Source organism: Ranitomeya variabilis, chromosome 1, assembly GCF_051348905.1.
Source record: "Ranitomeya variabilis isolate aRanVar5 chromosome 1, aRanVar5.hap1, whole genome shotgun sequence".
NCBI lineage: Eukaryota > Metazoa > Chordata > Amphibia > Anura > Dendrobatidae > Ranitomeya > Ranitomeya variabilis.
The window spans coordinates 377,033,117-377,059,159 of NC_135232.1; the positions used below are offsets into that span (position 1 = coordinate 377,033,117).

The following is a 26,043-nucleotide window of genomic DNA, read 5'->3' on the forward strand; positions in this document are numbered from 1 at the left end:
GGCGGGGCGTTCAAGTCAGAAAAAGCAATACATAGTAAATATAGAAAAACTGACTGAACAGCCATCTAGTCTGAACTGGTGCATAACCAAAAAGTCTTACATAGCAAATAGATAATGGCTGCACTCAAGTTTATTGTGCTAAAGCAAGGAAATGTGCAATACATGAAATGTGAACAGCATAATGGCTTGTGAAATTTATGAAAAAACACATGAGATTTTTAGCACAAAATTTGGCCAAATATTGTGAGCCCATTCACCAAACGTCAAGGTAATCTCAGATCGAATGGGTAACTAACCTGTCTGCCTAGTGTGAACACTTACCTATGGCTAATAAAATGGTAAAGCCTGTATTTATATAACCTCCTCTATAAATACAGGCTTTACCATTTTATTAGCCATAGGTAAGTGTTCACACTAGGCAGACAGGTTAGTTACCCATTCGATCTGAGATTACCTTGACGTTTGGTGAATGGGCTCACAATATTTGGCCAAATTTTGTGCTAAAAATCTCATGTGTTTTTTCATAAATTTCACAAGCCATTATGCTGTTCACATTTCATGTATTGCACATTTCCTTGCTTTAGCACAATAAACTTGAGTGCAGCCATTATCTATTTGCTATGTAAGACTTTTTGGTTATGCACCAGTTCAGACTAGATGGCTGTTCAGTCAGTTTTTCTATATTTAATAGAGATTATGACCTCACATTCATATAAGGTTTGATACTTCCTCTTTCATCAGGTACAAATCCTCTTTACCCTGAAGATGTTTACCATTGGTGTTTATCTCCCTATAATTATAAAGAAATGTGTATTATAAAGAAATATGTATTATCTCATTTCTGTTATTTCAAGATTCTTAACAATGTTTATCTGTCTCCCTAGAGCCGACTATACTGAAACTCCAGGACTCTTCCTCTTCTCTGCGGGGCACAGTGGATTAAGCATGTATCACCCTCCTCGTCCACCAGCGCGGTCATCTTATTTTCCTACGTTCTTCCCGCAACTCTTTAGCGGCACCAACGCAACTCTCTTGTGGTGTCTACGCAACTCTCCAGCGGTCTTTACGTAACTCCCGAGCGGTATCTTCACAACTCTGTAGCGGTATCTATGCTACGGCACATTAAACTAGTTAATCCCGCCTCCCTCTTGTCAGCGCCCTCTGGTTGGCTGACATAATCCTGTCAGTCACGAGAGCTGTTCACGGCCACTTCCAGTTCGTCATTTCCGGCCCGGCCTTTTCACATTAAAGGAACGCGGCATAGGCATCTTCACACAACGGGCATCACTCCGACAGCGATGGACACCGCGTCAAGACCCGCACACCGTCAGGTAACACCTCCACCACCTCCGGCCACCATGATGCCATCTCACAGCTCCAAGTCTGACTTGCATATTTACTGCATATTTACTTTTGTTTACATCACTCAGACGTGCTCTCTGCTCGCTACAAAAAGCAGACTTAAGGTACCGCTTTTCCCCTAAGGGACCTCACCCCCCCCCCCCTTTTTTTACACATGTGCACCCCTACCTTTCCCTTTTTTTTTCTTTTTTTTCAAAACAGCAGACTTCCTTTTTTTTTTTCCCCCCCTTTTATTACTTAGATAAACTATAAGAACCATCAGATCTACTGAGTGGACACTCAGTCATTCTACTGTACGGTATGCACATTTCCACGTTCTTTCCACCTTACCTACCTACGTTAGGGGGCTCTGGGAGGTTCTGTTGGCTCCTCTAGTTGTACTAGATTTGCATTAAGCTACCCATTATGACCGTTTGTTTCATTGTATATACCTTATTTTCTTATCTTCATTTTTGTTACTTTCATTTTATTTTCAGTTTATAAATATTCACATATGTATTTACAGATGGATGTAACTTTTGTTTTTGCCTGTAATTTTGTAGTAACTGACGAAGGCCACACCAGGCCGAAACGTTTTTTGATCGTACTACAGAATAAATACCTTAAATTCAAGTTGAATGCCAGGTTCTTTATATATCACATGTATATGGTTTGGGAACCTACCTGTGCACCACCGTAGCAGTGCTCACGTGTTTTGCCTTATTGTCTCACAGGGGCGTAGGAATACATTGTGGGGAATACATTGTGGAAGGATACCTTCCATCATTGTTTTTCCTGGAGCCCCTGGAGAGCGGTGGCATCAGCTGATGCTGCTGCTCTCCATGGGAAATCGTCGTGGGACACTCGTTTTAATTGGATATCTGCGGATCAGGGAGTATATTGTTTGTTATTTTAATATTTTTTACAGGTGACACTGGCTTCGGGATCAAAGTGACAAGTGATGGTGAGTATGTACTCTATGTTATATGTACTGTATGTCTATATGTATGTACTGTATGTATGGTGTATGTTGCATGTTGTATGGTGCATGTCGTATGTCGCATGTTGCCACATGTTGCCGCATGTTGCATATTGCATGTCGTCGCATGTTATATGTTGCATGCCGTTGCATGTTGCATGTTGTCGCATGTTGCATGCCGCATGTCACATGTTGTCGTGTGTTGCATGTCACATGTTGCATGTCACATTTTGTCGCATGGCACATGTTGTTGCATGTTGCCGCATGTAGCACGTCGCATGTTGTCGCGTGTAGCATGTTGTCGCATGTTGCAGCATGTCGCATGGTGTGTGTTGTGTTGTATGTGCACACAGTGTAGACGAGTCTGGCTCTGCTACATCTGGATGCCTGACATCTAGATGTAGCAGAGCCGGTAGATGATCGCCGGAGATAACTCTCCAGCGATCACCTACACTGCAGCGTTCTCACAATCAGCTGATCAGCTGTTTGCGAGAAACAGACTAGTGACCGGAGATAAGTCCCGGTCACGTGCATGGCAGTTCTCACAATAAGTTATCGTGAGAACAGCAGTGGACGAGGGACTTCTGGCGGCGGGACAGGTGAGCCGGCAGACATACGTAGTAAGCTGCATTTACGCTGTTTCTACGCATGTGACTAATCATTAGATGCGATTTTATCGCATCTAATGATTGTCTATGGTAACTATACGGCGCGGCGACGCATTGTAAACAGACATGCTGCGTTCAGAAAAGACGCGCCGCCTGTCCGTTTCTGCGGGTCTGCAATCTCCGTGTTTTACCGCATAGTGGAGATGGGATTTCATGAAATCCCCTCCACTATGCTGTAACATCTGGACGGTGCGTGTTTGACGCTGCGGCTCTATGCAGCGTGAAACACGCAGCGTTTCCTGAACGTGGAAACATACCCTTAGGCTAATCCGCAACCTGTGCACATACCTTAATCCGCGGTAAATCCGCAGAACAAACGCAGCGTTTTTGAGGACCATACTACGTGTGCACATAGCCTCACTCTATGTGGGTGCGGTGTGGTCACGTGACGCCCGAGCTCTGGCCCTGTCAGTGACACCATCAACCAGAAGTTTCGATAACGTTCTATTGGAACACGACCGGTGACGTCACCACGACCCAGCATTCAGCCGCAGAAAGGTGATCACGTGAGTACACTACACACTAGTTAGTGATCTGTCACGGTGAGCGCAGCAATACTGGGTCTGTGCCGGAAGGCTCCGCCCCTCATCGTGCTGACGTCTGATCTTCAGATCACTGCACTAGCAGTGACGCGGGGGGATCTGGACTCTGCGTACAGCGTCTGCGCCTCCTTCAGGACGTCTTCTGTGTGTGATCACCCCCGTCCTGTGCTAAGCCTTGAGATGTCCCAGCCCCTCGCGTGTAGCGGCCGGCTCGGCCCCGGCACTAGCTCTGCTGCAGGTGGTGGTTCGGCTGCTGCCTCAGTGCTCCCCGTGCCCCCTCCGGACCGTCTCCGCGTGTTGGCCGCTCACCCTGCAGAGCTCCCGCCAGCGGAACCGCCACTAAGCACCGGGAGGAAGAGAGCGGCCAGGGGCTGTGTCATGAGCCAGCTGCCCTACTACTGCTGCGGGGAGGTGGTCAGAGGCTTCGGCCGGGGATCCAAGGAGCTGGGGGTCCCGACAGGTGAGAGAGCGCTGTGGGACCACAAGGCTCAGCACAGACTGCGGCGTCAGTATGTGTGAGCCCAAAACTGAGACACCCGTCTGTGTGCTAACAGTACATGTGAGCTCAGGACGGAGGGGACCTGTGTGCTGACCCTGCACATAGCAGCCCAGCCTGTGTACCCCCCTACTGCAGGTGTTGGTGTGATACTGGGGGTGTCCTGTGTGCTGAGCTTCCTCCTCTGACCCTGCACATAGCAGCCCAGCCTGTGTACCCCCCTACTGCGGGGGTCGGTGTGATACTGGGGGTGACCTGTGTGCTGAGCTTCCTCCTCTGACCCTGCACATAGCAGCCCAGCCTGTGTACCCCCCTACTGCAGGTGTCAGTGTGATACTGGGGGTGACCTGTGTGCTGAGCTTCCTCCTCTGGCCCCACACATAGCAGCCCAGCCTGTGTACCCCCCTACTGCAGGTGTTGGTGTGATACTGGGGGTGACCTGTGTGCTGAGCTTCCTCCTCTGGACACTGCACATAGCAGCCCAGCCTGTGTACCCCCCTACTGCGGGGGTCGGTGTGATACTGGGGGTGACCTGTGTGCTGAGCTTCCTCCTCTGGACACTGCACATAGCAGCCCAGTCTGTGTACCCCCCTACTGCAGGTGTTGGTGTGATACTGGGGGTGACCTGTGTGCTGAGCTTTCTCCTCTGACCCTGCACATAGCAGCCCAGCCTGTGTACCCCCCTACTGCGGGGTCGGTGTGATACTGGGGGTGACCTGTGTGCTGAGCTTTCTCCTCTGACCCTGCACATAGCAGCCCAGCCTGTGTACCCCCCTACTGCGGGGGTCGGTGTGATACTGGGGGTGACCTGTGTGCTGAGCTTTCTCCTCTGACCCTGCACATAGCAGCCCAGCCTGTGTACCCCCCTACTGCGGGGTCGGTGTGATACTGGGGGTCACCTGTGTGCTGAGCTTCCTCCTCTGACCCTGCACATAGCAGCCCAGCCTGTGTACCCCCCTACTGCGGGGGTCGGTGTGATACTGGGGGTGACCTGTGTGCTGAGCTTCCTCCTCTGACCCTGCACATAGCAGCCCAGCCTGTGTACCCCCCTACTGCGGGGTCGGTGTGATACTGGGGGTGACCTGTGTGCTGAGCTTTCTCCTCTGACCCTGCACATAGCAGCCCAGCCTGTGTACCCCCCTACTGCGGGGGTCGGTGTGATACTGGGGGTGACCTGTGTGCTGAGCTTTCTCCTCTGACCCTGCACATAGCAGCCCAGCCTGTGTACCCCCCTACTGCGGGGTCGGTGTGATACTGGGGGTCACCTGTGTGCTGAGCTTCCTCCTCTGACCCTGCACATAGCAGCCCAGCCTGTGTACCCCCCTACTGCGGGGGTCGGTGTGATACTGGGGGTGACCTGTGTGCTGAGCTTCCTCCTCTGACCCTGCACATAGCAGCCCAGCCTGTGTACCCCCCTACTGCGGGGTCGGTGTGATCCTGGGGGTGACCTGTGTGCTTGCCTTCCTCCTCTGACCCTGCACATAGCAGCCCAGCCTGTGTACCCCCCTACTGCGGGGGTCAGTGTGATACTGGGGGTGACCTGTGTGCTTGCCTTCCTCCTCTGACCCTGCACATAGCAGCCCAGCCTGTGTACCCCCCTACTGCGGGGGTCGGTGTGATCCTGGGGGTGACCTGTGTGCTTGCCTTCCTCCTCTGACCCTGCACATAGCAGCCCAGCCTGTGTACCCCCCTACTGCGGGGGTCAGTGTGATACTGGGGGTGACCTGTGTGCTTGCCTTCCTCCTCTGACCCTGCACATAGCAGCCCAGCCTGTGTACCCCCCTACTGCGGGGGTCGGTGTGATACTGGGGGTGACCTGTGTGCTGAGCTTTCTCCTCTGACCCTGCACATGGCAGCCCAGCCTGTGTACCCCCCTACTGCGGGGGTCGGTGTGATACTGGGGGTGACCTGTGTGCTGAGCTTCCTCCTCTGACCCTGCACATAGCAGCCCAGCCTGTGTACCCCCCTACTGCGGGGGTCGGTGTGATACTGGGGGTGACCTGTGTGCTGAGCTTCCTCCTCTGGCCCCACACATAGCAGCCCAGCCTGTGTACCCCCCTACTGCGGGGTCGGTGTGATCCTGGGGGTGACCTGTGTGCTTGCCTTCCTCCTCTGACCCTGCACATAGCAGCCCAGCCTGTGTACCCCCCTACTGCGGGGGTCAGTGTGATACTGGGGGTGACCTGGGTGCTTGCCTTCCTCCTCTGACCCTGCACATAGCAGCCCAGCCTGTGTACCCCCCTACTGCGGGGGTCGGTGTGATCCTGGGGGTGACCTGTGTGCTTGCCTTCCTCCTCTGACCCTGCACATAGCAGCCCAGCCTGTGTACCCCCCTACTGCGGGGGTCAGTGTGATACTGGGGGTGACCTGTGTGCTTGCCTTCCTCCTCTGACCCTGCACATAGCAGCCCAGCCTGTGTACCCCCCTACTGCGGGGGTTGGTGTGATACTGGGGGTGACCTGTGTGCTGAGCTTTCTCCTCTGACCCTGCACATGGCAGCCCAGCCTGTGTACCCCCCTACGGCGGGGGTCGGTGTGATACTGGGGGTGACCTGTGTGCTGGCCTTCCTCCTCTGACCCTGCACAGAGCAGCCCAGTCTGTGTACCCCCCTACGGCGGGGGTCGGTGTGATACTGTGGTGTATGATCCCTGATGTACAGCTTTCCAGTATGTCTGGGGTGTAATTCTTCACCTTATAAGATCACTGCTTGCTGTCAGAATAGACACAGCTTTACATCTGGGGGTCTCCCTTGTCATCACATAGGGAGAGCTAGAATTACCCATCTGTTCAGAAAAGGGTCTTCAGTGATTGATGTGCATGACCTGATCTGGTGGCCATGTCAGGTCACCCGGAGCTTGGAGAGCCTCCTCTTACCTGACGCCATCCACGGCTCTGCTTATGATTAGCCGGCTTGGCAGGACAATGTGAAGGCACTTATCCACATTAGATGGCTGTCAGCTGAGCGACGCTTGGGCCGATCATCTCAGCCGACCGTCCCATATGCAGGAGCCCTTGTTTGGCCGAGTGCCCCTCTGTTCTCTGAGAAAGCTGCCAACTGACACAACTTCTGTCCAGGAGATCAATGTGATCAACAGACCGAAATCGGACATGCTTGATCGACATCTCCCGACCACCAGTCCCATATACATCAGATCGTCTGCAGAACCTGTCGATGGCGGGGGGGTTGTGTTTCTGCCGACTTTAGTTTAATGGGTGAATGCATTGTAGTGTTTATGGCCCCCGGTAGTTGTGGCAGGCAGTGCTACACTAGGCGTATGGCTCGGTGCCCTCCTGACCAGCTTTGCTCTTTTCTTGCAGCTAATTTTCCAGAACATGTTGTGGACAGCCTTCCAGCCGACCTCACCACTGGCATCTACTACGGCTGGGGCTGTGTCGGCACCGGGGACATTTACAAAATGGTTATGAGTATTGGCTGGAATCCCTTCTACAAGAACATCAAGAAGTCTGTGGTAAGCCCCATAATGCTGTGATCCCCTCTCTACCATGACGTGCAGGACACACGGTGGGACGTTACTGCCCGGTGGCATCATGCGCTGGTTGGGTATTACATTCTGTGGTAGATATTGCCATTTAGCTCTAGCCTAAATCTGATCTGGATGACCCCACAGGGAGCAGGCAGCCATTGTCTCCTGGGCTGGAACCTGTCAGAACTGTGCAATGGGCCGTCACAGATGAGTCAGCTGGGGGCGAACACATCCATTGGCTTACATGTTAAAGGGGATTTCCAGTGTCAGAAATCCCCTGTCCCCAGGCTTAGGTGTTAGTGCTCCTGGAGACAGAAGTATCTGAAACTGGACAGCTATGTTTTCACAATGTTTCTAGGCGGGCTGAAACTGGAGAGCTATGTTCTCACAATATCTCTAGGCAGCGTTCACCTGAAAAAGCACCCCAAAAATGAAAATAATGAAAGTGAAAATGATATTGCTGTGACCGTGCGTAGTGGTGTCATGGTCATTCTTCAGTAGGCTTTGTTTGGAAGCCACTCGCTTTGTATGATTGAAACAATATGAGAATGACGGCCGAGCCACCGCAATAAAAGATGGCAAGACCGCCAGCCTCTTCCTAAATCTGCTCTGCCTATAAAAGCCTCCGCCATTGTATTAGACATCGTGTTCTCATAGCTAAGTATTTTCCATGTAGCTTAAAAGTATGTTGGGGTCCCTGCACACATTAGGTAACGGACGTCTGAACTTTCTGGCTGGATTGGGCATGTTGGCTTTTATCATGCCCATTCCTGTGCCATAGGTGAAATGCCATAGTGGTGTCGGGCAGGTTCCGGGAACTGAGCACGCTCGTCTAGGACAATCTTCGTGTGACGTGTCTGGCCTCCTTTAAGATGCAGTTGATACGAGACTCGCACTGTTCTGTCCTTGTAGTCTCAGTATCACTTCTCTGCGTGTTATTCGTTCAGCCTCATGTGGTATATTTCATATTGTATGATAATGGTCTATACTATAGCAATAAACACTATTTACACACACGTCTTTATCACCAATCCCCCCTTTTGTTTTTTCTCCCCTCAGGAAACGCATATTATTCATCAATTTACAGACGACTTCTATGGAGAAATCCTGCGTATAGTTATAGTGGGCTACATTAGACCAGAAAAAAGCTTTGACTCTTTGGGTAAGTGTTTGGCAAATATCTGACTTACAGTTTGCGGTCGGCCACACAGATTTGGGGGTGAAATGGTGGTTTCCTTGCATAATTGGGTAATTGTTCTAGGAGCAGTCAAAATCCACTAGGGCTTGGTTGTGCTGCGCTTGTGTACACATGTCCTCAGCAGAGTGTGAACGCTGCACTAATACTTTTCGCCCCACGTATGTATGTATTATTTTACGTGTACTTTTGGGTGAAGCTAATGCTGGTACCAGAGTCAGGAAGGCGGCTTGCCGAATCCTTCTTTATCCTAAGGGAATTTGTCAGGTGCTGCAAGTAATCTGGGCAGAGGCGATGCTGAGTGGAACTATTCATTAATGATCAGATGGCATCACATGGTGGAGGTCACAAGGTGGGACATGGGCTGCGGTCACAGCATCTTGAATTGTCCGTCTTATTTCATGGAGTAGCCACATGACCCATGCTGGAAGGGTGTGATAGACTGACAGCGTCTCACCTGTAGAGGGGGTCTTTTAGTCATACTTTTTTATAGGGGTCGTCCACTTCTAGGACAACCCCTTGTCATTCCTCACGCTTGGCCCTGATAAAAATAAAAAAGCTCATACTCTCCTCTGCCATCGCCGTTCCTGCAGTGTCTGCACTCGTGGTTCCAGGGCTATCGTGAGGTTGTATGACACCTCGTGCCCATCACGCAATCGGCACTGGTGTCACTGTCTCCGCCTTTGGACAAACTTTCCATGAAGAGAAAGCCAGGGATCAGTTGATCTCAGACTTCCTCTTCATGTTCAATTTGGCAGAAGACGGGGACAGACGCCATCACTGATTGGGCGACGGGCACCACGTGTCAATACAACCGCACGGAAGCCCCGGGGAGAGCGATTGCTGACATCATACGAATGGCGCTGGCATGGGAGGCGAGTATAGGTATTTCTCTAGTCACCTTCCACGACGGCATATGGAGGTTGTCTCTTTGCCCTAATGGGGAACAGGAAACACAGAGGTTAAAAGGACCTCCCACCTCCCACTTGCCAGTGTCTTTCCTGTTCCCCATGGGACAGGTAGAGGTTTCCTCATGTGCTGTAGTGGCCGGTGGCTACGGTACCTTGCAGGCGCTGCCTGTTTAGCCGGGCAGCAGATGGTCGCCTCTGGCCTCCTTCTCATGCTGCTCCCGTCGTTCCTGCTTGCAGGGCCTCGGGACCCCCGCCCGGCCTTCCCGCGCCCCCACGAGGGCAAAGCAGGCCGGGGTTCCCTAACCGGGCTCCTCCTGGAGCTGCCCGGCGTCCTCCTCCTCCATGTTGTCGGCTCGGCGTTCCGGAAGTGACGTCAGCGGCTCTCGCGCGTCACTTCCGGTTTCTTCATGCATCCAGAAGCCGGTACTTCCGGGTTTCGCCGGCCGGCGTGTCGGACCGCACAGCTCCCTCACCTGGATTCTGGAGGGGGAGGGGGATTAATCGCTGGAGCAGCTGCTTGGACGGCGTCCATAAAAGCCTGCTGAACCACCACTGAGGTAAGGCTATCTCCTTCAGTATGGAAGGTTCTTCATGCCCCGTATCTGCGGAGCCCAGCGCCACCCCTGCCTCTGTAAGTGTTCGCAGGGATGGGATCCGGGAGGAGTGTAGCAGGGGTTAGAAGTCCTCACCCCTCTCTCCCTTTATATATTTCAGGGAGAAAAACCTGCCCCTAAAGGTGCCTATAGAAAGAAGTGCCCTATCTGTTCCACTAAATGTCCTCCTAACTGGGACAAGAAACTTTGTCAGTCATGTACGGACAAGATAATAAGAGCTGAGCAGCCATCACTATTGGATGAGATTCGCTCATTAGTAAAACAGGAGGTACAATCTTCTCTGGCAGCCTTTACACCTCCACCCCCACCTCCATCTCCACAGCCACAACCTCATTCCCCGGCTAAGAAGAGGAAGATTCAGGTTGTGGAATCCGACTCTGATTCGGACCTCTCTCATGCCTCATCTGTTGGCTGGGAGGATCCAGTATCCCCTAAAGCTGAGGTCAGGAAGTACCTTTTCTCCTCAGACTATATTGAGGATCTAGTCTCTGCTGTCCGTAATACCATGGGACTAGAAGAGGAACCTGTACCGCAGTCCATACAGGATCAGATGTTCGGTGGTCTTTCATCGGAGAAGAGAGTGGGCTTCCCAGTTCATGCCAATATCACTAATATGATTAATCAGGAATGGGAACTACCTGAGAGGCGTCTTAGTACCCCTTCAGAAATGAAGCACAGATTTCTGCTTGAGGATGACCTTAAATTAGATATTCCCAAGGTCGATGTGCAAGTGGCTAGAGTCGCCAAGAGAACCGCACTCCCCTTTGAGGATTCTTCTCAATTGAAGGATCCCATGGATAGAAAGATCGAAAGTCTCCTCAGAAAATCATGGGAAACTTCTGCAGCTGTCCTTAAGGCTAACGTCGCCTCCACCTGTGTGGCAAGAGCCCTCTCCTGCTGGCTTGAGAAATTAGAGAATCACATATCTCAAGGTACCTCAAGAGGCGAGATATTGGATTCCCTACCCATTCTGCATAAAGCTACAGGGTATTTGGCGGACGCTTCTCTGGAGTCTGTAAGAGTCGCCGCCAGATCCCTCGTACTTTCCAACTCTGCCAGAAGAGCCCTCTGGCTTAAGCTCTGGAGTGGGGATATCACCTCTAAGTCTAAGCTCTGCACCATACCTTTCAAAGGAGACTACGTCTTTGGTCCTGCCCTAGACGATATTCTCGATAAAGCCACCGACAAAAAGAAGGCGCTCCCTGAGCAAAAACAGCCTAGGAAACGTTTTTTTCGTGGCCCACAACCTCAGCCCTCTCAAGCAAGAGGCAAAGGAAAAACCGGCAGGTGGAGCTACGCAAAGGGCAGGGGAAAGAATATCTTTGTCCCGCAACAGCAGCAGCAGCAACAATCCCAGCAGGACAAACAATGACTCCGACCCGGTGGGGGGAAGACTCTCGAAATATGTGGTTCAGTGGGAGGATATTACCAGCTCCCACTGGGTTCTCAATGTCATCAGAGACGGCCTGTTAATAGAGTTAATTTCTCCCCCACCTCAGGGTCTAAAAGTCACTTCCCTTCCATCATCAAGGGATCGCAGTCTATTGTCCTTAGGTCTCAAAGACCTTATCAGATCAAATGTAATTTCCCCAGTCCCACAATCAGAGTGGGGGAAAGGACACTACTCCCGACTCTTCCTGGTTCCCAAACCTTCAGGAGACGTCCGGATTATTATAAACTTAAAGGGTCTGAACCAGCACGTGAAATATCGCAAGTTCAAGATGGAGTCCGTAAGATCTGCGATTCCTCTGATAGAACATCACTCTTTTATGGCTACCATCGATCTCAAGGATGCGTATTTCCACATCCCTATTCACCCGAGACACAGAAAATATCTCAGGTTTGCGATACAGGGGAATCATCGGGTGGAGCACTATCAGTTTGGAGTCCTTCCCTTCGGCATTTCATCAGCACCGAGGGTGTTCTCCAAGGTGATGGCCGAAGTAGTGTCATTTATCCGAAAGCAAGGTGTCTGTATAGTGCCCTATCTGGACGATCTTCTGATAGTAGCTTCCACCGAGATAACCCTGATAGCACATGTCTCTACCACTCTAGACATTCTGAGATCTCTAGGTTGGATTCCGAACCTACAAAAATCTCATCTTCAACCTGCAAAAACCAGGAGATTTCTGGGAGTAATGCTGGACTCAGCAAAACAAATGTCCTTCCTCCCAGACGATCACAGACTTCCCCTACTAACAAAAGTCAGGAAGTTCAAAGAAACGAGATCTCCTACTCTGCGAGAGGGAATGTCGCTGTTGGGTTCCATGACAGCCTGCATACAGTCGGTGGCTTGGGCTCAAGCTCACTCAAGGACTCTACAAGCCCACATTCTTCACAATTGGGATGGTCAACCTGGCACTCTTGCCAAGAGGATCCACACTCCGGGCAGAGTGAAAGCTTCTTTAACATGGTGGATGAAGCCCAGGAACCTTCTGAAAGGGGTATGCTGGATTCAGTCTCCTCTAACCACCATCAAAACAGATGCCAGCAAGAGAGGCTGGGGAGCCATAGTGAACCATGTCCCCTATCAGGGCCAGTGGAGCCAATCGATTTCCGAGAAATCATCAAATTTCAGGGAGCTCAAGGCTGTGGAAGAGACTCTACTAGCGGCAAGTCATCAGATTTCGGGTCAACATGTACAGATATACTCGGACAACATGACCACGGTGGCCCATATCAGGCACCAGGGCAGTACAAGAACCCTCAGTCTAATAAAAATCTCCGCTCGAATCTTTTCTTGGGCCGAAAAGCACTTATTATCCCTGACGGCAATCCACCTCAAGGGAACTACAAATATTCAGGCAGACTACCTAAGCCGCCAGGAAATCCATCCTGGCGAGTGGAGCCTGGATCCTCAAATATTCAGCATGCTGGTTCACAGATGGGGTCATCCAGACGTCGACCTCTTTGCCTCTCACCAGAACGCAAAGGTCGAAACCTTTTTTTCCCTGAACCCGAGAGGCAATCCCAGGGGGTTGGATGCTTTAACCCAAGATTGGCCGTTTCATCTAGCTTATGCTTTTCCGCCAATCCCCATCCTTGCCAGGGTTCTACGGAAGATACGCCTAGAAAGGACTCCCAACTATCCTGATAGCTCCATTGTGGCCCAAAAGGAGTTGGTTCAACCTAATTACCCAACTACAAGTGGATGGACCAGTAATGTTGCCGATAAAACACGATCTTCTTTCTCAGGGTCCCATTCTCCACCCAGACCCTCAGAAGTGGAGCTTGGCGGCGTGGTTGCTGAAACCCAGGTTTTAAGAGCTAAAGGACTATCAATTCCTGTCATAGCTACCCTACAAAAATCGAGAAAACCGGTGACCAACGCCATCTACAACAAGATCTGGAAAAAGTTTTCTTCATTCTGTCTGCCTAACCTTCCAGACCCCCTCAAGCCTAATATACCCGTTATATTGGACTTTTTGCAAAAAGGCTTGGAAATAGGTCTCAGGCCTAGTACCCTCAAGGTCCAGGTCTCTGCACTTAGCGCGGTCTTTGATCAAGATTTAGCGAGTCATCGCTGGATTAAAAGGTTCATGACATCGGCTACTAGAATGAATCCTAGAAAACAGGTCATAGTTCCCCCATGGGATCTCAATATAGTTCTCCAGGGTCTGACAGGCCCACCCTTTGAACCACTATCATCTTGTTCTCCACAAAACCTAGCCTATAAAGCCGTGTTCTTGGTTGCCATTACTTCAGCCAGAAGAATTGGTGAATTACAGGCCTTGTCTACACGAGAACCTTATCTCCTGGTAAGAGATGATTCAATTGTGCTTCGTCTTGATCCGTCCTTTCTTCCGAAGGTTATCTCTGACTTCCACCGTTCTCAAGAGATTTTTCTACCAACCTTTTGCCACAATCCAGCAAACTCGGAAGAAAGAAGATTCAACACCTTGGATGTTCGACGTATTCTTTTACAATACTTGGATCACACCAGTACATTCCGAATTGATCATAACCTGTTTATCCATCTCTCAGGACAAAACAAGGGGAAAAAGGTAGCCAAAAGTACCATCGCTACATGGATCAAGAAGGCTATTACGGAAGCCTATCTCGCTCAAAACAAGTTACCTCCAGTAGGTATCAAAGCCCATTCAACAAGATCCACATCGGTTTCCTGGGCAGAAGGAGCAGGCGCATCTCCGGAGCAGATTTGCAGGGCAGCAACGTGGTCTTCACTCCATACTTTCTCTAAACATTACAGACTAGATGTATTGTCCAACAAGGACTTAGCCTTCGGCCGCAAAGTACTCCAGGCCGTTGTCCCTCCCTAGTGCCAAAATTAGTTGGTATTCCTCCATATGCCGTCGTGGAAGGTGACTAGAGAAAATAGAATTATTCTTACCGTTAATTCGGTTTCTAGGAACCTTCCACGACGGCACTAATTTCCCACCCGATATATATTCCTGGATTAGTTCTGGGATTTTAAAGGTAAACCAGTGCAATGGTCTCAGTTGTAAGTCACTGGCAAGTGGGAGGTGGGAGGTCCTTTTAACCTCTGTGTTTCCTGTTCCCCATTAGGGCAAAGAGACAACCTCCATATGCCGTCGTGGAAGGTTCCTAGAAACCGAATTAACGGTAAGAATAATTCTATTTTTTATTTCATCGGGGCCAAGTGTGGGGAAATGAGAAATGGTTGTCCTAGTAGTAGACAACCCCTTAAAGGAAACCTGTTACCAGATTTGGCTGATACGAGTTATGGCCACCACCTTACAGGGCTTATGTACATCATTCTGTAATACTGTATATCAGCCCCCAATCCGACCTGTAAAGAGAAGAAAAATAACTCTTATTATACTCACCTGGGGGCGGTCCGGTCCAATGGGTATCGCAGGTCCTGGTCCGTCCCCTCCCATCTTCTTGCGATGCTGCCCTCTTGCTTGCTTCACAGGCTCCCTGGCATCGTGCTCCTGCGCAGGCGTACTGATTTGCCCTGTTGAGGGCAGAGCAAAGTCCTGCAGTGCACAGGTGCTGGGCCTCTGACCTTTCCCTGCGCACTGCAGAACTTTGCTTTGCCCTCAACAGGGCAGATAAGAACGCCTGCGCAGGAGTGCGATGCCGGGGAGCCCGTTTGGATGACGCACAGACGCATCATCCACATGAAGCAAGCAGGACGACAGCATCGCTAGAAGATGGGAGGCAACAGACCAGGACCTGCGACACCCATCGGACCGCACCGCCCCCAGTTGATTATAATAAGTTATTTTTCTTCTCTAGCAGTCGGATCAGGGGCTTATCTGCAGCATTATAGAATGACATATATAATCCCTGAAAGGGGGTGGCCGTAACTCGTATCTGCCAAACCTGGTGACAGGTTCCCTTTAAAAGGAACCTGTCAGCAGGATTGTGCACAGTAACCTACTGACTGTGTCAGGTCGGCGCCATTATACTGATACAATGATACCTTGGTTGATGAAATCCGTCTTGTGGTTGTTGTTTAATCTGTATTTTCAGTTAATGATATCCCCATGCTCTGGGGCGGCCTGTGGGGGTCTTCATGTGGTCCTCTGATTAGGTATTCATAATGCAGACTGCTGACAGGTCACTGATCCCTCAGTGACCTCTCCCCTATTTTACATAATGAGTATTATGTTGAAAAATAAATAAATCCCCTGCATCGGCAGTGACTGTTTTGCAGCATGATCGCATGTGTAATGTGCATTTAATTATTTTATTTGATGCTATAATAAATTCCTAAAAATAAAAAATGTCTCAAAATGGTGCCAGTCGCTCCTACGCAGTAGCAGCTACCAGCGATTGCTGTTAGCTGCTACTCGCCATCTTGGAGGAGGCAATTTTTTTTTTTCTCTAGCAAGTTGGTGCCACCTGCGCAGTAGCAGCTATCTTATCTGCGATGGCTGCTACTGCGCAGGAGCGGCTGGCGCTATTTTGAGACATATCTTATTTTTATGAATTTATTGATAGCATGAAATAAAAGAATTTAATGCACATTACACATGCGATCATGCTGCAAAACAGGCGCTGCCGACACAGGGGATTTATTCATTTTTCAACATAATACTCAATGTAGAATAGGGGGCGGGTCATTGAGGGATCAGTGACCAGTAGTAAGCCCATACAGATGAATACCTTATCAGAGCACCACATGAAGACCTCCACAGGCCGCCCCGGACCATAAGCATTACATTAACTGAAAACTGAAAATACAGATTAATTAAACAACCACAAGACGGATTTCATCGACCAAGGTATCATTGTAATCAGTATAACGGCGCTGACCTGACACTGTCTGTAGGTTACTGTGCACAATCCTGCTGACAGGTTCCACTTACGTGTCAAGCTCTATATGTTACTACTGCCTTTTGTTAGCGTTCGCAGTCATTTGCCCAAGACCCCATTGTGCCCCTTCACACATCTCAAGTGCAACAAAAAATGAAAAACATCCCAGTAATTGTCTTTTCGTTTGATCTTAGTTGGCCTCATATTGCAATTAAAATTAAGAAATATAAGAAATCTGAGTCTCGGCTCGGCCATGTTCCCCCATTACCCACCTGCTCAGATTTTCTGTCCTGAATGCTGCTGCCAGGATCATATTCCTCACCAACCGTTACACCGATGCCTCTACCTTGTGCCAGTCATTACACTGGCTACCCATCCACTCCAGAATCCAGTACAAAACTACTACCCTCATCCACAAAGCACTCCATGGCTCAGCACCACCCTACATCTCCTCTCTGGTCTCAGTCTACCACCCTACCCGTGCCCTCCGCTCCGCTAATGACCTCAGGTTAGCATCCTCAATAATCAGAACCTCCCACTCCCGTCTCCAAGACTTTACACGTGCTGCGCCGATTCTTTGGAATGCACTGCCTAGGTTAATACGATTAATCCCCAATCCCCACAGTTTTAAGCGTGCCCTAAAAACGCATTTGTTCAGACTGGCCTACCGCCTCAACGCATTAACCTAACTATCCCTGTGTGGCCTATTAAAAATAGAAAAACAAAACAAAACACATAATCAGGTTCCTCGCATCGTGTTCTCATACACTTTATGCAGTTAGTAGCCCTCTGTGTCTGTACTGTTACATACTTAGGCTGTTAACTGGTTCATGCAGCTTTACATGAACACCCGAGCCTTACACTATGGCTGGTCCAAATAACTAAAGCAGTTGTTACCATCCACCTCTCATGTCTCCCCTTTCCCTCATAGATTGTAAGCTTGCGAGCAGGGCCCTCATTCCTCCTGGTATCTATTTTGAACTGTGATTTCTGTTATGCTGTAATGTCTATTGTCTGTGCAAGTCCCCTCTATAAGTTGTAAAGCGCTGCGGAATATGTTGGCGCTATATAAATAAAAATTATTATTATTATTATTATTATTATTATTATTATTTTCTGCTTGCAATTGTCATTCCCGTGATTTTTTATTTTTTTTTTTTTGTAAAGTTGCTGACAAACCTGTCCTTTTCTGCCCACAGATGCCCTGATTGCTGAAATTCACAGCGACATCGAGGAAGCGAAGAAGCAGCTGGACTTACCAGAGCGAAGGAAGCTAAAGGAGCGCTACTTCAACAATTCCCATAAAATTATGAACGGCCATTGACTTCTGTCCCCTAATGGAATGTTCTCGCATTGTACTGGCATCTTAATGTCAGGCCATCGTTGAAAATAAAAAAAGACACTTGGGGCCTTAAACTTCATCGGACATCAGACCCTCTCTTATATTTAATATTTAAAATGTTCTTGGCCTAGATGTGATTTGTCATCACTGCGAAGGCTTTCCAAACAAAGGTTTTAGGTTTTGCACACATACGGATTGGATGACAAGTGATTTGCTGCCTTGTCGTCATGAACTGGGCACAGTATGACTTACAGATGTTATATGACATATAAAACCGCAGTGACGTTCCACTAATCTCCTGCATGTAATTCTGTCATTCCCATGGCTTAGCTGTACCAAGTGTGTTTCCTGTGCTGTATGTAGTCTGTAGCATCTTCCCGCTACAAACGCCGTTACTCACCTTCCCCTGGTCCAGTGCTGTCTGCCACTGCTCCTGGTGTTTTTATTGTCTACTGATGTCATATCGACGATGCTGCAGCCAATCACGCGGCTCTGCTAAGTGATGACTGCACAAGCTGCTGAGCTTACCGATTGACTGCAGCACTTTCAACATGACGTCAGTTCAGCAGACAGTATCAGACACTGGGAACAACGTTGGTGACTGCACTAGACGCCGGGAGGGTGTGTAAACCAACTTTCCTTGGGGCAAAGGTTTTCTAAGCTAATAAAATAAAGTAATATCTTCCCATGGCCACAAGTATAGCTAAAATAAGTAAAACTGTATACTTGTCCATGTATTGCCGCTGGTCCAGCACTGCGTCCCTTATCCCCCTGGTCATCTGTCTAGTTTGGCACCAATGGGCGCTTCCCTTATACAATGTCTGATTGCTGCAGCTAATCATCGTATAAAAGTGAGATCAAAGATTGGGGTACACAGGAGGTCAATGCTGCAGACGAAAGGTAATCAGACCAGCGGAGAGTCAGGGACATTGCACTGGACCTGTGGGCATGAAATGCGTGGGTTTTGGCTTGCTTATCCTATATTGGTGGCTATGGGCAGCTTTTTAAACGCCCCCTTGTAGAACCTCTTTAAACCAGTAAGTTTCGGCATGAAGCTGCTAGGAATTTCTAACTCTTGTCTAGTGTCCTCTTATCGAAAAGTTTTATATTGATTTTATTTTTCTGAAGGCATTATCGGCTTATTCATGTGTTCCTATTTTGACATTACATGTCCAGCCAGAATTGTGGATAATGTAAGACCACTTGGCTGTTCTCGTCTGCTGCTGTTTCTTCCTTGGGAAACCATTTCACGGTTGTGTACAAAGGGTGGCTGATTCGTCCTTGGTTTGTGTCTGACTCATTATGCTAAAGAAATAAGTGCCTGTTATGGCTAAAATGTTCGAAAACGGCCCATCGTGTGCCAAACTCTTATCACATGTGCGTTTATGTCCGTCGGCTTGATGCCCTTCAATTATTCTGCCTCTGTCACGGTTTCCAAGTCTTTAAACCTTAAATTGTAGAAAGCCGTTTTATTATTAAAGGTCTTTATTTGACTTTACAGGAGCTTTTTATTTTTGTTCCTTTCATCAAGATGGCTATTTAGTTATACCCTGTTTAAGTGTGTTCTGTAAATCTTTAGGTCAGATGCCTCCGGTGCTAAGCCTGGAGAGTAAGTGTCTGTATATGAAACACTTGCCACATGGTGCAGGTTATGTGCACAATTTTAAGCTGCACCGTCAATTAATATTAGTCGTACCAGCACATTCAGAGTTGTTATGTGGGGGGTGGAAGGTAAGAACTTGAGATGATTCCTGCTTGTCGGAGATTGTCCTGTTCAGTTTTCCTAGGAAATCTTATGGTAATGTCTCAAACACCACCACCTACCCACCACCCTTATTATCTGGACAACATCTTATGACCGGGTATTGAGGAATCTGAAGCTAGGTAAGTGCCCGGTAGTTCATATAGCAGGTTGTAACCTGCTTTATTACACACTAGAGCTAGCACTGTGACAAAGTGTTTTTATCCTTTGGGACACATTGAGCTTACAAATAAGCAGGATATAATTGTGTTATCTGGATGCACCAGAGTATTATCATTATTAATTGATCTATTATTTATTGTTTTGTCATTGTGTTGGTGTGCCAAATTAAGTGGTATATTCGGGGCAGATATTCCAGCGTGGTTATATGGTGCAACAGCCATTATAGTACTGGCCTTTTTACCTTTAGCGTGATATCTACTTTTATCAATTGTAATTTTCAGTTTTTGACAAAGTCGGCACAGTATTTGTCTTGGTATCAGCGGCTTCAGGGCTTCAATTTAGCGCCAGTGTGTTTCATATTTATGAACAGGATCCCGTTTTTCTGAGGCATTCGGAACTTGACCAAATTATGATTTTTAAATGGTAAATCGTCTTTTAAAAGGTTTCTCCAGCTTTTATACACTAGTGTCCTCCAGCAGATGGTTAAACTATTAAAGAATTTCAGACCCAGGAGTAAGTACACCACTATGAAGTCTCCTGGCCTCCTCATTTCTGGGGGTAATGAGGGGTGGCATGCCTGATTGCTGGGGATAGTGGGTGGGCTGATTTGTCAATGTGGGCCAGCAACCTGCTTACGCTGCTGGCCCTGAATGTGCACTCCTAAGGCTACTATATGAATCAGCAATTAGACTGAAGCTTGTTGGATATCTATGATGAACGGTGCCCTCCAGCGAATCAATCTAGCTTCAACGCAGTGCTTCCAAGCTCAATATAAAAGCTCATGTAAGCACTGGTCTTGTTAACACTGCCGCTAGACAGCAATGGTGGCTGGTCCAATTGGCAAGGAGCTGTAAAACAAAAAAAAAGCAACTTATCCATCCCTGGGCAGCATGTATCAGACACTGACTGTATGATCTCAGCTAGGTATGTGTGACTCTGAAACGCTGCAGTGTTTGAGAGAAACATCTACTTTAAAAGTCGCTGGGGACTAAGACTGCGCTGTAGACTAGTTGGTGGGTCCTTTGTGGCTTCTTCTCACTCACTGCCCTGTATTGACAGGCCTCTGCCTATACGCAAACTGCTTTCAAAGTGTTTTTCTGTGAAAGTGTTTGAGTCAAGCTTACCTGGCTGAGATCATACAGTCAGTGCATGGTACATGCTGCCTGAGGATCAGGCAGCATGTATCAGCTGTCAGGTTCACTTTAGAGATCGTTTCAACTGTATGCACTTCTCAGACCATGATATCATCAGTTTGCTGAAACGGTCATTTGTTGTAAACCAGAGTTTGTCTGGTAACATTTGTTTGAAATCCTTAATTTTCATCAACTTTTGTCTGTGTATTGGAACCTTTATGGACCTGCTCTGTAACCTGAGCAGTGAAGAGATCATCAGGCTGCATAGTCATTTGGTAGAAGAAAAACTTTTTATCTGCCTTCAGATATAGTATAGGTGTTAGTTATACTTCATTGTAGTTTCTGTCACCATCACAGGCAGGATTACAAAGTTATTTCTATAGAATAGAAGTGTCAGCCTATCAGGAGGCTCAATGGTTGGTGTGAAAACGCCAAGATTTTAGAATTTATGTAGCTAGTGACATTCATCAACCTCTATAAGGGTCAAATCCTTTCTGTGCTAAGTGTTTGTGTTTGAATTCCTGAGCGTTTTTTGTAAAAATCGTCAAGTCTGCCAAAGTTCGGTAAATTACAGAGTTCACTAAGGGCTCTTTAAGATGTCAGTCAACACGGGCCGCAAAACGTCCTGCACACGGATGACCTCCATGTGTCATCAGTGTGACACGTACCGGTGCCTGGGAATCGGTGGCACTGTTTGCGCTGTTCCCCAGCGCTGGGTGCTTTAGTGAAGACTGCTCATATCACTGTGATCAGCACTAGCAGGAGACAATGTTGAGTTGTATTCAACTCTTAACAGCGAGAGCAAGCGGTGGCTGATGAGAGTACTCATCAGCCACTGGTTGCGCTATAAATAAATAAATTAAAAAGACTGGTTCTCCTGTATATTTAATAACCTGCCAGGCAAAACTGACAGCTGTGGGCTGCAACCCCCAGCTGTCAACTTCAATAAGGCTGCTTAAGAGGAGTCCTCTGCCATATTTTTTAATTTAAGTAAATAAATTTAAAAAAAAAACACATCGTGGGGTCCCTCCTATTTTTGACCAAGTTACCGCAGACAGCCGGGGGCTGGTATTGCCAGGTTGGTAAGAAACCATGGATATTGCCCCCTCTAGTCTAAAAATAGCAGCCCCAGCTGTCCGGCTCTTCCCACTTGCCCTTTGTCAGTGGCAAGTGGGGTTCATATTTGGGGGGGTTGATGTCACCTTTGTATTGTCTGGTGACATGAAGCCCACGGGTTAGTAAGGCCGGGGACACACTTAACATATAAAAAAACGGTCCGTTTTTCACGGCCGAGAATCGCACAAATGTTTCAAAAACAGTGATCCGTGTGCAGTGCGAGGATGCGATTTCCTCGCATCAAATGATCCGTGTGACATCCGTATGGCATCCGTATGCCGAGATTTTCTCGCAAGCTTGCAAAACCGACATCTAATGGATTTATGTGCTCAAATGTTCGGGAAAACATATATACAGTGTGTGTGTGTATATATGTATATATATAGATAGATAGATAGATAGATATGTCATTGAGACATATATATATATATATATATATAGTCTGTATTTATATTTACTTCAGCGCGATCTATGTGAACAGCCGGTAATTCAATTGCCGGCTTTTCATTTCTCCTGCACAAACCCGACAGGATATGAGACATGGTTTACATACAGTAAACCATCTCATATCCCCCTTTTTTTTGCATATTCCACACTACTAATGTTAGTAGTGTGTATGTGCAAAATTTCAGCGCTGTAGCTGCTGAAATAAAGGGTTAAATGGCGGAAAAAATTGGCGTGGGCTCCCGCGCAATTTTCTCCGCCAGAATGGTAAAGCCAGTGACTGAGGTCAGATATTAATAGCCAGGAGAGGGTCCATGGTTATTGGCCCCCCCGTGGCCAAAAACATCTGCCCCCAGCCACCCCAGAAAAGGCACATCTGGAAGATGCGCCTATTCTGGCACTTGGCCACTCTCTTCCCACTCCCTGTAGCGGTGGGATATGGGGTAATGAAGGGTTAATTCCACCTTGCTATTGGAAGGTGACATTAAGCCAGATTAATAATGGAGAGGCGTCAATTATGACACCTATCCATTATTAATCCAATTGTTTGAAAGGGTTAAAAAACACACACACGATTTAAAAGGATTTTAATGAAATAAACACAGCGGTTGTTTTAATATTTTATTGTTCTCTCAATCCATTTGCAATCCCTCGCTTGGATAAAATAATAAAAGCACAAGATACATACCCTCAGGTGAACCGTCACGTCCCACGCGGTAATCCATATGAAGGGGGTAATTATTTTACAGCCATGAGCTGCGCTAATGCACTCGCTCGTGGTTGTAATCCCCGGGTTAATGAAGGAAAGCTGAGTGATCTGTACTCACATTGAGTTGCGGTGAGGCGCCCTCTGGTGGATGAACTCATGAACTGCAGCCTTGGAAAAGTTCCCACGCTCGAGTTCATATGAGTTCATCCACCAGAGGGCGCCTCACCGCAACTCAATGTGAGTACAGATCACTCAGCTTTCCTTCATTAACCCGGGGATTACAACCACGAGCGAGTGCATTAGCGCAGCTCATGGCTGTAAAATAATTAACCCCTTCAGATGGATTACCGCGTGGGACGTGACGGTTCACCTGAGGGTATGTATCTTGTGCTTTTATTATTTTATCCAAGCGAGGGATTGCAAATGGATTGAGAGAACAATAAAATATTAAAACAACCGCTGTGTTTATTTCATTAAAATCCTTTTAAATCATGTGTGTGTGTTTTTTAACCCTTTCAAACAATTGGATTAATAATGGATAGGTGTCATAATTGACGCCTCTCCATTATTAATCTGGCTTAATGTCACCTTCCAATAGCAAGGTGGCATTAACCCTTCATTACCCCATATCCCACCGCTACAGGGAGTGGGAAGAGAGTGGCCAAGTGCCAGAATAGGCGCATCTTCCAGATGTGCCTTTTCTGGGGTGGCTGGGGGCAGATGTTTTTAGCCACGGGGGGGCCAATAACCATGGACCCTCTCCTGGCTATTAATATCTGCCCTCAGTCACTGGCTTTACCATTCTGGCGGAGAAAATTGCGCGGGAGCCCACGCCAATTTTTTCCGCCATTTAACCCTTTATTTCAGCAGCTACAGCGCTGAAATTTTGCACATACACACTACTAACATTAGTAGTGTGGAATATGCAAAAAAAAGGGGGATATGAGATGGTTTACTGTATGTAAACCATGTCTCATATCCTGTCGGGTGAAAAGCCGGCAATTGAATTACCGGCTTTTCAATAGAACACCGCTGCGTATTTCTCGCAATGCACACGCATGGTCCGCGTGTAATCCGATTTTTTCTCGCACCCATAGACTTGCATTGGCGAGTCTCGGCCGAGATACACTGACAATCGCAGCATGCTGCGAGTTCCCTCGGATCCGAAATACGGTGGAGAAAAAAATCGGATGATGGGAGCTGAACCATAGATTAACATTGGGCCGAGTGCTATGCGATTTTTTTTTTATCGCATAGCACTCGTCCGTATTACGGTCTAGTGTGACCCCGGCCTAATGGAGAGACTCCTTTAATGAATTTTAACCCCTTACCGCCGATACGCCTTTTAATGGTAGCAGGTAAGGGTACTTTATTCCTCAGTGCCACTTCTTAATGGTGCTGAGAAATAAGGTTATAGTGTCCACTGCGCCGGAAAATCTCCGGGGGTCTCGGCTACCAGGGGTAGCGGAGACCCCAGAAAACATGATTCGGGTCAGTTTTTACCAACCCAAGTGTTGCGATCACCGTTATTCGCAGAATAACGGCGACCGAAAAATAAAGTCAGATTTCCTATTTATATTTCGCCTCTGATATGATCTAGCACATCAGAGGCAGAGAAATTGGGGTCCCCTGATCTCCCCCAGCACCTGCGATGTCCCCTGGCCCTCTGCGTCTTCTTCCCGGCAACAATAGGAGATTTCTCCTATTGGTTCATTTTGATCACTGTGATAGACAAATTTTGTGGTCCATTTTATCCTGATACCCTTCTGAAAATAAAAAGTTTGGTTCCAAAGTAAATGTTTTTTCTGAAAAAAAAGCAATGTTCATTTTCTCTGTCCCCCATGATGGCACCACGGAGAGAGGGGATCCCCCACCAAGGACAGGAAACCTACAGATAAAAAGGCCGTATCTCTCCCGCATCAGTTGTTTACAGAGCATGATGGGAACTTAGGTTAATAAAAAATATATATATTCGACATTACTCAAAGTCTTAACAGAGATACCGTGTGACTATTTTCATGAGGACTAGCATAACTTTTACTAGTGTGCACAACCACAAGTGAAGGGAGGGAATGTGCGGGTGCCGTCATGGGCTCAGAGAAATACCGTTATCGGTAAGTAACTATATTTTTCTCTGTCCCCCATGATGGCACCACGGAGAGATTTGCAGAGATTGTACAATAGGGAGGGACCACCGCTTCCAGAACCGTACTCCCAAAGGTAAGGTCTGAAGAGGCTAGATTCAGCCGATAGTGATTAAAGAACGTAGTAGAGGGGGAAGATGGCGTAGCAACTCTACATATCTGTTCTATGTCTTTTTCTGCCTAGGAGGCTGCCACCTCTCTTGATGAATGGGCTCTTTGTTTTTCTCCAGGATGGCCGCTTCATGCGAGAAGTATGCCAGGGTGATGGAGTCCCTTATCCATCTTACCGGTGTACCCTTAGAAGCTTTTTCAACTCTGAAAGCACACAAAGAGAGACCTATGCTTCCTACGCTCCCGTGTGGCCGCTAGGTACTGGATTAGGCATTTCCCCACGTCTAGTGTATGTAAGATTTCCTCTTCACTATCTTTGAGATTGGGACAAAAAGCAGAGAGGGAGATCTCCTGAGATCTGAGAAACCGTGATGCCACTTTTGGAAGTTAGGCTGGGTCAATCTTAAGAATAACCCTATCCTCTAAGCTTTGTGTGAAGCGGGGGCTGGCTTGACAATGCCTGAATGTCACTGACCCTACGAGCTCTTATGAGAGCTACATAAAGTGATGTTTTAAGGGACAGATTCCCAGAAAAGCCTCTGTCGGGTTCAAAAGGAGGTTTGGATAGGGATGTAAGATCCAAGTTTAAATCCCAAGGAGGAGTAAACCGAGATGGGATGGGTCTAGACCTGGCCAATGCTTT

The 26,043-nt window shown here is 48.0% G+C and overlaps 1 protein-coding gene across 1 annotated transcript; it reads left to right on the forward strand.

Annotated features, from left to right (window-relative positions):
- The first annotated feature begins 3,545 nt into the window (after window positions 1-3,545).
- RFK (riboflavin kinase) lies at window positions 3,546-19,317 on the forward strand. Its single transcript, XM_077249019.1, has 4 exons — window positions 3,546-3,990; window positions 7,345-7,496; window positions 8,571-8,673; window positions 17,677-19,317. The coding sequence occupies exons 1-4, from the start codon at window positions 3,711-3,713 to the stop codon at window positions 17,799-17,801; spliced, it is 660 nt and encodes a 219-aa protein (XP_077105134.1). The 5' UTR covers window positions 3,546-3,710; the 3' UTR covers window positions 17,802-19,317.
- Window positions 19,318-26,043: the final 6,726 nt, after the last annotated feature.